We start from the raw sequence: 16,041 nt of genomic DNA on the forward strand, positions 1-16,041 counted from the left end.
ATATAGAAATGTCCAAAATTGGTCTTTTGGCTAAGAGTGGTGGGGACTTTGCACCTCTTCCTAAGCCTGGACAGAACAGAATGTTTTGATTTTCTCAGCCATGACCCTGGATATATAGAAGTTTTCTTGCTACAGTAAGAAGAGTTATTAGGCATGGCAAGTCTCAGGGAATAGGAGGATTATTAGGTTGTCTAAGGAGGGGAAAAACCAGACTTAGATAGGGAAAACAGAACTGGGTAAAGGTATTTTTACCAATCAGCATTGGAATTGAATCATGAGTGGCTGCTATGCTTCTACCTTGGGTGAGATAGGGAGCCCCAAAGTCAAAAGAAGAACAAAAAGAAAAGTGAAAAAGAAATTAGACAAAAAAGATTGGGAACCTAAAAATTATAACCTTGACTAGTGAAGGGGTGAATTAGTGTGATAAGATTCACGTGTCTGGTCTGTGTTAAAATAACTCATCTAGTACAATTCAATATGGTTCAGCTTCTCAGGGAAACTGTTTAGCACAACACCCAGAAACAAGTACCACTGAGATTGTTCACTTTTGGCAAAATAGAGATGAGGAGAGGAAAGATGGAGTTGGCTGCAGGTCCAACATGACAAATTATGTATCATTATGGTAACTAGCTTTAACAGATTAGAGATAATTTTGCCATCTTGGAAGATGGAATTCAATTGGGCCCACCTCTTCGTGTTCTCTACTTATTTTATTTATATGTCCTATTGGTAAGTTCTGTTTTTAGGACAAGGACAGCCAGGTGTCACAGTGGATAGAGCTCTGGGCCTGGAGTCAGAAAGACTTAACTTCCTGAGTTTAAATCTGGCCCCAGATACTTACTAGCTGTAAGATCCTAGGAAAGTCACTTAACCCTATTTGCCTCAGTTTCCTCATCTGTTGAATGATCTGGAGAAGGAAATGGCAAACCACTCCAATATCTTTGCCGAGAAAATCCCAAATGGGGACATAAAGAGGAGGTCGTTGCCAAATGATATAATCTGAGGCAGAAGCAGATCGTAGACTATAGGCAGAAAACAGTTAAATAATTTTCTAAAAATAATCTCTCTTATGGAGACCTAAAATCCTACCATTAATAATACATTCTTTTGGGGTAAGCATTACCCCCTCCCTATTCCAGTTCTTGGGAATAATTACAGGATTTATCAGATTTTCTTTCTTCCTGACAAGCCAGACTGGAACAACATTAGAGCACTGGTCTTCCTAGTCAGAAAGGTTTGCTGAAAGGGGAGGAAGGGAAGGAGAAAGGGGAGGTAGTGATGGTTGGTCTGTGGAGGATAAATTTCCTTATTTTGTAATCCTGTCTGGGTCTGTCTGTTAACACTGAGGTCCAACCCCAAGATTATTTTGGGAACTGGGGTGGGCAAATGAAGAAATAGATGAAGGTGAAGAGAAACTTTTGAGCAGTATTAATTTATTATGAAAACAGAATTTACCATCTGTACAATCTCCTCCAGTGTGATCTGGTTGTCTCCTGGGTCTTCCTGTGTCAAAGTCCTAGGGTACGAAAAGGTAAAATTAAACCAGATAATCATGAGATATTGTTAGAAAAGATATCTGCTACAAATCAATCAAACAATAACAAATATTTATTAATCCCCTAAGGGTGAGTTTAGCATGGTGCAAGGTACAAAAGAAGTCTAAAATCTGGCTTCTGTCCACAGTTTATAATCTACATAATCAGAATAAACAAACATATGTAAAATAATTAGTGAAGTAATATGGTCTTTGATTAAGCACTAAATTGTGCTATAAAGATGGCACAAGTGAATCAGAGGAAGGAAATGTCTATGATTGCTGGAATTTTCTTGGAAGAAGTGGGTTTTGAAGGATGGTTAGAATTGGGATAGGCAGAGAAGAAATGGGAGAATGTTTCAGAGGGAAAAACACTATTAAAGGCAAACAGAGGACTGGAGTGTGTGTGTGTGTGTGTGTGTGTGTGTGTGTGTGTGTGTGTGTGTATGTGTGTATGTATGTAGAAAAGGGGGATAAGTTTGGACAGATGATGATCACATCCAAGTAGGGAGACACTTGAAAGGTAGAAGACTTAGAACTTCATACAGCAGGCAAAAGGGAGTCAATGGGTACTTTGGAGCAGCATAATGACGTGATTAAAATGGTGTTTTAGAAAGACTAACCAAGTAGCAATGTACAATATACATGCACTGGAGGAGAAGGGGAAGGAGAGGGAAGGTAAGGAAAATGACTAGGAGATAGGCACAGCAATTCAAGTATAAGATGATGTAAGTTTGGACTAGGATGGTTACAGTGGAACTGATGAGGTAGAGAAGTGTCTAAATGACAATGAGAGAGAAATAAAAGGGAAGGGAGGAAAGGATAAATATTTAAGTGTCTGCTATGTGTCAGGCATTGTTGTAAACACTTTACAAATTTGTTTTATTTGATCTTTAAAACAATCCTAGGAAGTAGGCGCTATTATTATCCTCATTTTACAAATGAAGAAACTGAGGTACAGAAAGTTGAAATGACTTGCTCAGGGCCACACAGATAGTAATTATCTGAAACTGGTTTTTATCTCAAGTCTTCCTGTCTACAGGACCAGCACTCGATCCACTGTGCCATTAAGTACAGTGACAAGTGATTGGCTGGGGCTATAAGGGTTTTCTAGCTTTGAAGAATCATGTGGCTACTGATAGAAATGAAGAACTTGGGCATGGAATTAGAGGGGGAGGGATAATGATGAATGAGGTTTCAAACCCATTAAATTTGAGATGATTGAAAACATAGAAATATGCTGTAAGCAGTTGGAGATAGATCAGGTGAATATTTACTGTTGGAGACAGAAGTTTAGGAATTATCAGAATAGAGGAAGTGGTTGAAACCATGAAGGAAGCAACTATGCTAATAAGAATAGTAGTTCACATCTGCATGGTGCTTTAGTTGTTGAAGCACTTACCTCACAATGGTACTGTGAAGTAGGTAGATAAGAACAGAGAGTTAACGATTAAATTTATGGTTAAACTCACAGCGATAAAGAGGAGGAAGGAGTTGGAGGCATTTAGGGTTAGTCAGAGGCTTAGGGTTAGAGTTGGACTAGCAAGAGACAAGATGGGTCAGAGAGGGAGGAGAACTAGAATAGTTTGTTGTAATGGAAGCCAAGGGAGTTGAAAGGTTTAAGAAGAAGGAGTAATTTAATATTATTAAATGCTGTAGAGAACCCCGGGAGAATGAGGACTGAACAGTGGCTATTGGAGTTGGAGATCAGAAGACTGTTAGTGACTTTGGAAAGTGTAGTTTCAGTAGAGTGTTGGAGGCAGATGCCAGATAGAGGAGAATGAGTGAAATCAAACCTGTTAACAGAGACAAGTTGTTTAAGAAAAGTAGAAGTGAAAGGACATAATAGTAGTAAAGGAGCCCTCATATCATCTTTTCTTCCTCTCCTCTCCTTCCTTCCCTTTTCTCTCCTTTTTCCTTTCCTTCCTTCTCTTCCTTCCTTCTTTCCTTCTTTCCTTCCTTCCTTCCTTCCTTCCTTCCTTCCTTCCTTCCTTCCTTCCTTCCTTCCTTCCTTCCTTCCTTCCTTTCTTCCTTCCTTCCTTCCTTCCTTCCTTCCTTCCTTCCTTCCTTCCTTCCTTCCTTCCTTCCTTCCTTCCTTCCTTCCTTCCTTCCTTTTCCTTCCTTTTCTTCCTTCCTTCCTTCCTTTTCCTTCCTTTCTCCATTCCTTCCTTCCTTTCTTCCTCTCCCTCCGTCCCTCTCCCCACCCCCCCCTTGTCTCTGTCTCCATTTCTTTACCATCCTGTTTACAATTTAAGCCACTATGGTTTCTTTGGTAGGTTAAGAATTATGGATTGGAATGATGTGGATGGACTTTGTACAAGGGAGAAGGGCCCCATGAACTGCTCCTGTGTGGAACTGATTCAAGGTTGAATACAGAAGGGAAAGCTAAATGTTTCTATTCTAACTTCAGGAAGAGAAAATGAGCACTTCACTAGCATGGTTAATTATGACTTTTCCATTATCTCTTACAGGTCTGTTCTGATCAGTAGGTTCCAGAAAGGCCTTCATTTAACTAATTTTCTTTCATTGCAATTTTGAGACTTGTATTTGTGACAGTTTGAGTAATCCTTTGTATTTCCTTTAATTATAATTAGAATTATAAAGATACCTGGTCAGTGATGAAATTAGACTGATATTGCCTAGTAAGTCCCTGGGATATTGGCTTAAATGACTCCATTTAAAGAACTATTTCTTTCTAGAGAAATCTCCCTCCATTGAAAGGAATAATTGGAGTCATGCAAAAGTAGAATAGACTGCCTTAGGATGTTCACTAGAAGACTGAAGGCAAAGGATTGATGACTGCTTGTTGGGGACTTTATAGATTCTTGTCCAGATGTGTGTTGGACTAGATAGTTTCTGAAGTCCTTTCCAACCTTGAGATTCTGTGTTTATGGGAGAGAACTGGTAAATGAAAAGGAATAAAGAAGGGTAACCTTTTCAGGGTAGGCACATAGAGTATATTCTCTCATATAGATGTGAAAGTGCTAATGTATGGCTAGTCACTCAAGGGGAATTCACATTCTTCAAGGTCCCCCTCCCACAAATTTCAATCCAGATCCATTTCCACATGAGCCCCAACATGTGTAACAACCACAAAAATGTTTTCAGTTATAGAAAACGGCCCTTCACCTACTTCACCCAAAATAAGAGTACTTGGACACAGAAGTACTCTGGGACCTGCTAAAGTGGGTTCATAAAATGTTACCTTATAATATTTGCAGCTGCCTTTCTTTCTTGGGTCAAAAGTTCAGGGTCATGAATGACTTCTTCCAGAAAACTAATAACCTTAAATTTTAATTCATCGTTGGTTTCAAAATCCTGCCAAGAATATTTAGAGTAAAAAATTTAAAAACCATTTTAAAAAAATCCCTTTAATTGGCACCAAAAATTATAAAATGAAAGAAAGATGGGAGTGTTATCTAGTGGTTCTGGTACAGGGCAGGAAACAAAGACTCCTGGCTTCTCTTTGTAGATCCATCACTGATACCAGTGGATTAATGGCGAATAACACATAGATATCATCTTCCTATTTCATATAAGAGATGCACAGTACAAATGAATTATTAGTTACTTAGAGATCTTTGGGTGAAAGATGTTCCAGAAATACCAAATAATTATTGCTTTGTACATCGCTTGCCATCTAGCTCTACCCTCTGGGGCTCTGACAAGGAAAAAACTCTCTACCACTGCTGCAGGTGTGGGGGTAGTAGGGACATGACATGTCCTGGTTATTTTCTAATTGAAATTGCTTATTTTTCTTAATTATTCTCCTTTTTCATAAACAATAATAAAACATCAAATTCTCATCTTCCTTTCATATTGATGGTAGTAGACTGCTTGATGTAGATCTGTTGACAAATATTTCAGATAATGTCTGATTACTTGAGGATGATTCTTAATTCTTCCCAGTTTTAACTTGGCTTCAACACACCATCAAGCATTTTGGCTTCTTGGAAGAAGAAAGCTTACCTGAGAATGCTTTGAGACCCAGTGTCGAAGGACATTCAGTACTCGATTGGTTGCAGCTCTCCTTATCACAAATTCTTTATCTCCGTTCCTCTGGTCAGGGGGGAAACCTAAAATATTAGTGACCAATAGAGTGGAGAAAAATTGTTTTAGGAGATTTGTGGTGGACAGGATTGGGGGATGGACACAGCCACAATGTAGTTTAGAAAAACAACTCAGCCCGCATTTTGGATCTAACATCATATTTCTGGAGCTTAGATTTAGGTGATGCTTTCAGTCTCTTCCCACCACCTCTGCTGGCTTTCTAAGTCTATCCTGTGATTTTTATACCAAATAGACATTTTGAGAGCTCTGAGTAGTTATAGTAGTCAATGTACTCTGGTGTATCCACTGGACTACCACTTCATACACGCAGGTTCTTGTGTTAGGGTAAAAGAATTTTCCTTAGGTTTATAATGGTCTGTCAGTGAGGAACTACTCTATTACCTCATTATGGTATTGAAATGACCCTAGTCTCTCAAAAATGTGTGCTAATGCAACGCAAACTTTGGTAGGTCCTATCAAGGTAGAAAAGCCGTTAGAATAATAGACTTGATAACAGAATATGTCTACTCCCATAGGATCGTCTGTAGTTAAGTATCAAAGAATTTATCACCCATAGGTTGGCAAATAAGTGATGAATTGTCTGGCCATAACAATATAAACATAAAAATATACAATAGTTCTTAATGCTTTGTAGGGTCCTTGCACTTATGTAGAAAATCGGCAGAAAGTGCTAAGAATCACAGTTTTTGGATAACTTGCAAACATTTCTGCAACTGTTGGTTGGTACCCTAATACCAAAAAAGTGTTAGAACTTTGTGAGAAGTAGTGCAATGACCACTGAGATGGTGTATCCCCATGTGAGAAGTAGTCCAATGACCACTGAGATGGTGTATCCCCATGTGAGAAGTAGTCCAATGACCACTGAGATGGTGTATCCCCAAATATACTAAACTATATTTTTCTTATAAATGCAACCAGTGGACATAAAGAAATTGCCTTTAAATGGAAGGATAGCTCACAGTTTTTTCTTGGAGAGAGGAACAAAGGAGTTGCTAGAATTGGTTTCATTTTGTGCATCCAAAGTTAACAAGAAACATTATTTCATGGAACACCTGTTCCCCTCACCTTGCACTCATGAAGGCAAGGGGACCCATGAAGGTAATTGTAATTTATGTGCTAGCAGCTGTCACAGAGAATAAAGAATGGAGAAAATCTACAAAGAACTTGAAAAAATCCTCCAAATCAGGTCAACACATATCTAGATACTTGAGAACTTTAGTGAGAAGGCAGGCACAGGGGAATATGACAAAAAATATGTTGGAAAATATGGAAAATATTAAGATATGAAGGAGGCAAGAAGATGATATTATTCAGAGTCTACATGACTATATGTCATGAATACTCCCTTTGGGAAGAGAGCTAGAAGATACTGGACATAGTGATCACTAAAGAAAATCATAAAAGAAAATAAAATTAATTCTGTCTTAATAGTCAACAAAATGATAGATGGTTGACTTGGGAGCATTTCAGAATCATCTGACTTTACAGTCAAATCATCAGCTTGTCAAAGTAAATGCAGAAATTAACATAAAATTAGGAAAATGGCTAAAGATGAGACAATATTGCATTCAGTTATGACAAGTCCAACTTGATCTATTTAAATAAGGAGTTAACTTTGAAAAATAGGAAATGAATAAAAGTGAAGAATTTTCTCTGATAATCACCATTTCTTAGAGTTTGGCTAATGGAAAACTAAACTAGGGCATCCACAGAGCAATTACAGATAAAACTGGAAATATGACAAATAGAAGAGAAATGAAGGAAATATGCCAGCATTGTTATTGTAATTTAGTATTATCAATGAGAATGGAATGGCCAGATCTGGACTCTTTCCACCGTTATACCTGGCGTATTGTACTATGAAGCAGAAATAGAAATCAAAAAATGGGGTGGGGAAAAGTGGATGAACCCATTATATATAAAAAAGTGAAGCACAATCTGAAAGTGATACTCATGGGTCAATTTCCAAGATATCTAAAATAGATATTGTGAAATTCACAATTCAACAAATGGTGATTAGGCACCTAGCATATACAAGGGATGGCAGAACTACTGAATCATACATACATCTATTTCCTCATCTCTAGAAAATAGTTATGAGAGTGATCTATGCATATATCAAAGGATTCCTTGATAAAAATATGAGAAAGGAATGAGTAGACTTTCCTGATTGATTTCCTAGATGATAGCACAGTTTCTTTTTATAGTCATACAATTTACTGAGAGGTGTGGAGAATGCAAAGTGCTGCTATTTATTGTTTTTTTTTGATGACTAAAACAAAATAAAGCACCATTTTTAAAGCAAAATGCAACCTTAGTGACTTTTCTCCAAGCGTCTCTCATGAAGATAATATAAGATTCTTTCATGGATATAACTACAGAGAAAACTCTCTTCCATGTTCCTCTAGCAGTACTAAGTAAACATAAAAAACAGAGAAAAAATGCTTTCCAAAGGTATCCACTGCTATAATGTACTTATAAAATATGGAGATTTGTGACATCCAGAGATGTCCACTACTGCTTTGAAGATGTCTGATGCATTTTCCAAATGAATATATATTCCGTATAAATGTCAAACTTTCCAACATGTTCTTGTTTGTGAGTAACATTGTGCTGACTGGGTCACAGTTTCTTTCAATGAGATCCATGACCACTCAAAAGACACTGACTTAGTAATTCTCATAGGAAAAGTCAAGGAGATGAAGGACTAGCATGATGTTGTGTGAAGATCACTGGATTTGGAGGTAGAGGACTTGACTGCAAATCCAATTGGACTTATTACCTGTACTTCCACCAATGAGATCAAAGTATTAAATGTAGCAGAGAGTGGAGGTAACTGGGGAAAAGAAACATCCTCAGAAAGATCCATCTATAACATCTTCCCACACATAGACCACCTTCAGTATGGGCTTTCAGGACAGTCAGCTTCTCTCTGTAACTGCCATAGTTGGAATGTTTTCCAAAATGATAAAATATCTAACAGAAACACAGTGACGTGTGCATACATTTTAGTAGGTTAATGTATACAGGGATGGCTGGAGGCATACCTTCTTAGTGTGATTCTTATTCAAATCTTCCATATTCTCCCTAATGCATTTTTAGGGAGAATATGCTTTAGGTCTTTTAATAATTTGTAGCTATCTGCAAAACTTGCCTGAGTTTTCATCTTTTGTTATCCCTTGTTCTTGCTGCATGACCAACCTTCTCTTGAACCGTAAACTACATTTTTCTCTTTTCCCCTACTTCTATTCGTATTGGCCTCCACCTGCACTTCAGGGTTTTACTTCCTATTAGGCAACAGAGGCAGAAGGAAGAAATGAAATGTCCTGGAGAGAGAAATAGTTGAGGCATGGAAACAGTAGGAAAGCAAGTCCACTCTGTGAAATTTAAAACAAAGATAGTGCTTTCACTTTTTCTCTCTGGATTCATTTTTCTTCTCTTGAACTCCCAAGTTATCCTTTCTTCCATCTGCTCCATGTTTAAAGGTGTGTGAAGATTTTCTCCAGTGAAACCCGTTGGGCTTTCTACACAATGTCATTCTTCCTCTTGCTTTCCTTTACCACCCCCCCCAAAACTCCTTAACACTAGCCAGTTCCTTCAAACAAACACTTGGCCAGTTTGCTGGTAATTCAGACAGTTTATTCGGCATGGTGGCAGCTAAGTGGCACAGTGGATAGAGTGCCAGGCCTGGAGTCAAGAAGACCTGAGTTCAAATCTAGCCTCAGTCTCTTACTAGCTATGTCACCTTGGGCAAGTCACTTAACCTTGTTTTCCTCAGTTCCTCATCCATAAAACAAGCTGGAGAGAAAATAGCAAACCATCCAGTATTTTTTCCAAGAAAACCTCAAATGGAGCCACAAATAGTTAGACATGACTGAAAACAACTAAATGGTAAAATAATGGATTAATATTTTATAAATTTTTAATTAGTTGTATCTGTGCCTCTTCCCACTAAAATACTAATTTGATGCCTCACCATGCTATGGAGATTCATCTCCATTCAGTTCAAGAGGGGCCCTTAGGACCATTGCCAGTAGAGAGTATGCTCTGATAGATCCTTGCTAGCTATCAAAGCTTTGAGTCCAGACCTGTGACATCAGAGAAAGTCAACAAGAAAATTGGCTACCATAGGGTGATCTTTTTTTTCCTTTAGACACAGAAACTCATGAAGTCTGTTTGTTAAGCTATAGAAGAATCACAATCCACAGTATGTGCTAGTGCAGACAGTAACTTTTCTGATGAAAGCAGTGCTCCTTGCAATATTGAGATGAGTGCTGGTGTAGTAGCAAGATGGCCTCCAAATCTAAGCCAGCTGTGTCATGACTGTCACATTGCAATTTGAACTTGGAAGTGCAAATTGCTTCCTTTAGACCTGTCTGTCATCCACGCTATGGCTTGGGTTGTAGGGAGAGCTGGAATTTGGGTTTAAGCTGGGCCTTTTGCTAAAAGTTTTCCTATAATGCTGATCTTTTCGGAAAGCTAGTTAACCTTTATGCTAGGGCTCATGAGCTTCTGATTCATGACGATGGCAAAAAGGAACTGATCTCCCTACCCTCATCCTCCCTTTTTAAAAAAAAAACCTCTCAATTGACAGAAAAAGATTATGGCCTTCCAAATTTAAAGATTAGGCAAACTGTCCAGAGATCTGAATATTGTTTTTTGCCTATGAAGGGAAGGGAACTTTCCCTTTCTTGGTCAGCTAATTTTTGTTGAAGACAATGGTCCGCCAAGGAAAAAATAATCTCAAGCTGCTCTCTAAGTACCCTTAAGGTAATGTTTCCAACTGTATTCTTCCCCCTCGGCCACCCTTTGATGATATCCTCTCTTCTTAGGTACTTTCTCAGCCTTTGGTGAGACTTGAAGATGGTGCTAAAAAGGGACCAAACCTCTATTACAGGATCATCATATAGTTTGGAGATCTTTGGGCAGTTGATCCTGGAGAGACTGATTTACTAGAGAACCTTGGAAATTCTCCCACATACCTGCACTTGCTAATGACATCCTTCTGTACTTCTCTTTGTTTGGTGTACCCTCATTGGCTCCGGCAGTTGCTATGGCAAAAGCTGAGGCCGCTGAAAGGGCACTCCGATTATTGTCCAGTTCTCGACAAGAAGTCATCACAACTCCATTATTATAAGAAAATAGTGAAAATTCTGGAGGTGAGAAAGAACAAAGTAAATCATCATTCATTCACCTTTAACTCTTTGGTCTCATTTCCACATCTGTAAAATGAGCGGGTTGGATTATATGATGTCAGCTTCTACGCTCTGGTCATTCCACTGAGAAGGGTCAAAAGTAAGCCCTCCTCCCCTTCAGCTTTGGGAAAACTAGGTAAGGCCTGGGAACAACTCCAAAAGCCAATAAAGTGTGATATGGTTTCTAAGATATTCTGGTTATCTGGGTGTTTCTCTTAAGCTTAAGGACTTATAATTAGGAAAGGCATTTTTAATCTTCCTAACAGTCTTTATAAGGAGTAATATAGTCTTTAATTGTGAATTTTTAAGGCATAAATTCAGTTGCTACAATAGTAAAATAAATTCATTACCTTTTGTTCTTACATTAGAAGAGGCGTAAAATGATTGTCTGGCGCTCTCATGTAATGGAAAGATATTTATGAAGATGTCTTTTAAAACATTTATCTGTCTTTCCCTTCTTTTAGGCTTAATATATCTTTGGGGTGGGTCTAATGGAGTCTTATTTGAAGGAAGGAGAAGATATAATATTGTTTCTCAGTATTTCCTATGGAGTGATCCACCTTTAAATGTATGAGAGTACTTGGGGGTGCAAAAGTGGTAGAGGCAGTGGGTGGAAAGATCTGAACCAGCCTGAGTTATTGCCTAATGAGTTCATCACAAACATTTTATGGGGTGCAATAGTTCAATATGGTGTAGTGGAAAGAAGGCAGTTTTTGAAATCAGAAGACTGGGCTTTGAAGCCTATTTCTGCCAGTTACTGGTTATGTGAACTTATTCAAGTGACAGCCTTTCTTGGTTTCAGTTTCTTCATTTAAAAAGCAAGGAGTTAAACTAGACAAGATCTTTAAGATTCCTTCTAGTTCTAAATCTGGAATTTTTACTTTGGGACAGCTAACCCCGTTACTTTTAAAAATGTAACCCCTTCATTGTTATATTTGGAAAAATAAGCACCTTTAGGCTCCGTAAATCAATTCACTCTTTCTGTCCAAAATGCCAGCAACTTTGACATGAATTTTATATGGTTTATTTATGGAGTTCTATTTTACACGATCTTATTTCTTTTTGGAATGGTTTTATATTTTGGAAATTCATATTGCGACTTGAAACCATTTTTAGTTATCTTCTACCCTGTCCCTTCTACCCTTAATGACTCTCTTTGTCCTTTTTCAAAAGTACATGAAGCACGATGACTTTGGTCTTCAGGGTACAGACTAGGAACTCAGATAGTGAGAACCCAGGAATGTGACAGGTACATAACTTGAGGGATCAAGAAACCCAGACTATTGTAATGTACTCAGGGCATCTTTATGACCCACAAAATACTGTGATTTTTTTTTAATGGCCTAAAAGGACTTCTCAAAGTTCTTTTCAGCTTATGACACTGGTTAATATCATTAGAGACCTCTAACATTGGTTAAACTTGTTCATTTGCCCGGGATGGATTAGATTTATGATTTTATACTTATAATACAAAAATCCAAGAAATATTACAATAGGCTGACTAAAAATGGTAGCAATTGCCTTCATGAATCCAGTATTAAAACATCAGTGATCATATGATTACAGATTTGGAGCTGAAAAGTGTGAAAGAGGTAAACCAGTTCAACTCCTTCATTTACAGATAAACAATGAACAAAATATCTCTATAATTTTATTGCTAATAAAATCTTAGCATTCATTAATTTAATGGAACCACTTTGAAGGTATTTGCACTTTTGATTTGTAATAAATAATACCTGAAGCATTTTTACTTTTGATTGACTTTGGAGTAGTTGGAGACTTAGTTGGTGAAGTTTCTGTATCTGCATCATCACTTTGATTTTGATCGTTATCTGACTCTTCTCTTACTGAGACTTCTGAGCCTAGGAGAAAACAAGAAATTGTTTAATTTTCCTCTTCCATTCCATTCAGAAATGTAAATTCATTTTTACAGCTTGGAAAGTTGAACAATTAAAAGTTTCTATAATCTATAATCATTCAATGAGAATTATTATCATGTTTTCTATTTGATGAAACTCAGGGTGCCCCTTCAGTCATTCTGTACATTATATCCAAACAATTAATAGGTATAATTTTGTGGATAGTTGCTGTGGTTACTGACTTGTAAGAAAACTCGCCACAAAACATCTAATAAATTTGTGGTACATTCATCATAGGAAGTGTCAGAACCATAATTAGGGTGAGGTGACTGGCTAGGATTTTGAACCAGGATGTGGAATGTAGAGGGTACTGAAAGCACAAGCAGTCCTTCAGTGGTATAGAAACAAAAGTGATTAGCACCTAGTTACTAAGAATAATTAAAGTAGAAGGGTAGCATATAGTGGACTAGGGTAAGGTTTCTTCCTTTTCTGCCTTTTTCCTGCCCAAGCAATGGTCTTCAGCTTGTGCTCATGGATGCTACTCAAGATTTGAGACCGCAAAATAGAAGGAATTAAGAATGGTCTAATGCGGTGGTTCCCAAACTATTCACGACCCAGAGAACTCACAGTGGTGCTGTGGGCTATTTAATATTTTCAACTTATCTATGTGATGAACAGAATTGTTAGATATTTCATTTGGTCTAGGGACAAAGTGAAAAATGACCAAATCTAAAGTGCTTATGAACCAAGAAAGTTTGGGAATCTCTGGTCTAGTGAGCTGAGATGTATTAGAAGGGGCCTAGAATCATACAGTCTTACAAGAGGATGTCAGACCCTGAAAGACATGGAACTGAAAGTGTTTTACCAAGAAATAAAACAACATTGTTTCTTGCCAGATTGATTTTTTAAATGTCTGGTCTAATTAATTTGTAAGTCAGTTTCCATATCTGTTACAACAAATTGTAATTATTTATACTATTTATTCAAAAGTCTTTATAGGAACTACTTAATATAGGCACCCTGACTCGGTGCCACTGATTTTGGGATTGATTCCATTAGGGTTATCAGGGTGTGGTTGCTTTGGTTGTTAAGATGAATGAATTGTATCAAACCAGTGATAAATTTAAATCCCTTATTCTCCTGAGTAAAATATCCTGAGAGCCCTTTTTCATTTTTAAAATATAAAATCAATAGCTATCTATGAGAATTGACCTATTCCTATATGTAGTGACTGGGCAAAACTTAGGCATCTAGATCAAATGGCCCATTGACTTTTTATTGGCCTGAAAATATTTGAAATGGGTAACTCATATCTCATCTGACTTTAGTTTCTCACTCTTATTTCCACTCTCTGAATTTCTTTTTCTCCTCTTTACCCACTGCCTCATCATCCTTCTCTGCTCTAAATATCTTATGTTTTGTCTTCCCTCATTAGAATTTAAGCATCTTGAAGACAGGAACTGGCTTGCTTGCTTCCTCGCTTGTTTTTATATCCTGAGAATTTAGCACAGTGCCTTTCATATAGTAAATACTTAATAAATGGTCCATCCATCCATCCATCTATCTATTTATATATCTATCCATCTGTCCTCTGGGGCAGGGATAGTCTTTCCTGAGAAACATGAAACAAATCAGTTATGATGCTAGAAAAGAACCCAGGCAGATGAAGATAAGAACCCTGCCAATGAGTGCCAAAAATGTACTGCTTTTGGAACTTTCATTGTTATTAAACTTCTGTTCTGATTTGTCTCTAAGGGAGATGGTTTTCTAAGAGTCCATGTTCAGAATCTGGCTTTCCGTTGCTGTCAAAATATTCCATCTTTTCATCAGAACTGGACCACTAGATGATTCATGAATTCAACAGATCATCTTTTGCCTCTGTAAATTTGCATAGTATGATCTTTTTCCATGCTTGGAATCCACTTGTTCCAGATCTCAACCTTTCAGAATTCTTGTATTCTTTCAAGGTGCTCTTAGTTCAGGTGCTATCTCCTATGTGTGTAACCCTTCCAGATTCCCCCAACTGAAAGTGTTCTTTTCTATAAATATTCCTGGAGTACTTGTCTGGACCTTTCATTTACTCCTCATCATGCTTCCCTTATGCCATACTTGTCTAATATATGGAGTATTTCCCCTAGGAGAAGGCCAGCTCCTTGGTGGCAGGAATTGTTTAGTTTGTTTCTTTGTATTCCCCAGTACCTAGAACGATGCGTTGAACGCAGTAGGTTTATACTGAATTGGATGCTAACATACATGGTTATTAGAATTTCCTAAATCATTATAACTCATTTTTCAAGGGAAAGACTCATTTGGCCTCCAATTTTTTAAAATCTTAGTCATTTGCATTCTTAAGTCAGTAGTATATCGTTCTACTTGCAGCAAACTCGTGGTTTTTTTTTTTATGTTAATAGGACATGAAATGAATGAATGAAAGATTATCCACAAAGAGAAAAAAGATAATGGAGAAAGGAGATTCATAATGTTTTAATCTTTTTTTATTTTTAAAAAGTCTATTGCCTGACTTTTGTTAGGTCTATCTTGTTTCTTTTCAAGTCCACAGGCAAATGGGCTAGAGTTAATTAACCTAATTTATTTCTCTGTAGAATGGAAACTCCTTGAGGAAAGGGAATACTATTCATTTTTTGTCCTTGTATCTATGGAGCCCAGTGTAATGCCTTACACATAGCAGAAATTTAATAAACGTTTGTTGAATTAAATTAGATTAATTTTCATGATGACCCTACCTCACATGTCTTCCTTTTTGCCTCATTTCTAATCTAACAGATCTCTGTCTCAGAATCAGACGCAGATATAAAATAACAAAAGGGAATGCCTATTAGCACTGTAGACAAGAAGCCTCTCTCTCTCTCTCTCTCTCTCTCTCTCTCTCTCTCTCTCTCTCTCTCTCTCTCTTTGCCTGTAATTATTATTAGTCTCATGCTTTATGTTATGACTCACTTTGGGAGGGTAGAATAAATAACGTACCAGTTATTCTTGGTTGTATTGGGTAGTGGTCTTTGCATTTGAACAGTAAGTCGTGTGGGTAAGCAGAAGAGAGTTCTGAGACAGAACATAGAACCGAGATGCTATTAAATGGCTTTTAGGTTAGTTTCTGGGAGTCTCCCAGTGCTTAGGCAAATCTCTGACAGTGAACTCTGCTGATATATATGGAAAACTTATTTTTACTTTGATTTAAAATCATGTACCCATTTAGCTTCAGTGGGGAAAAACAAGGCACACTGCAGATGGATAGTGATGTGTTTGTCTTCCTATTTCCCAGAGGATACCTATTTGTGGTCAATTTCCTTCAATTCCTTATTTAGTCATGTTGTATAATCCCAACCCTGTGGGTGTAGATCTGCCTTCTGGCCTCCGCAAAGCT

The 16,041-nt window shown here is 37.5% G+C and overlaps 1 protein-coding gene across 1 annotated transcript in view; it reads right to left on the minus strand.

Annotated features, from left to right (window-relative positions):
- Positions 1 to 16,041, minus strand: part of RASGRF1 (Ras protein specific guanine nucleotide releasing factor 1) — a 203,789-nt gene that overhangs the window by 27,819 nt on the left and 159,929 nt on the right. The window contains exons 16-20 of the mRNA XM_072638744.1: positions 12,537 to 12,662; positions 10,588 to 10,758; positions 5,504 to 5,610; positions 4,740 to 4,852; positions 1,456 to 1,516 (exon numbers count right to left, since the gene is read on the minus strand). Of these exons, the coding sequence (XP_072494845.1) occupies positions 1,456 to 1,516; positions 4,740 to 4,852; positions 5,504 to 5,610; positions 10,588 to 10,758; positions 12,537 to 12,662 (578 nt within the window). The remainder of the gene's footprint in view (positions 1 to 1,455; positions 1,517 to 4,739; positions 4,853 to 5,503; positions 5,611 to 10,587; positions 10,759 to 12,536; positions 12,663 to 16,041) is intronic.

The sequence above is a fragment of the Notamacropus eugenii genome, chromosome 1 (assembly GCF_028372415.1).
Source record: "Notamacropus eugenii isolate mMacEug1 chromosome 1, mMacEug1.pri_v2, whole genome shotgun sequence".
NCBI lineage: Eukaryota > Metazoa > Chordata > Mammalia > Diprotodontia > Macropodidae > Notamacropus > Notamacropus eugenii.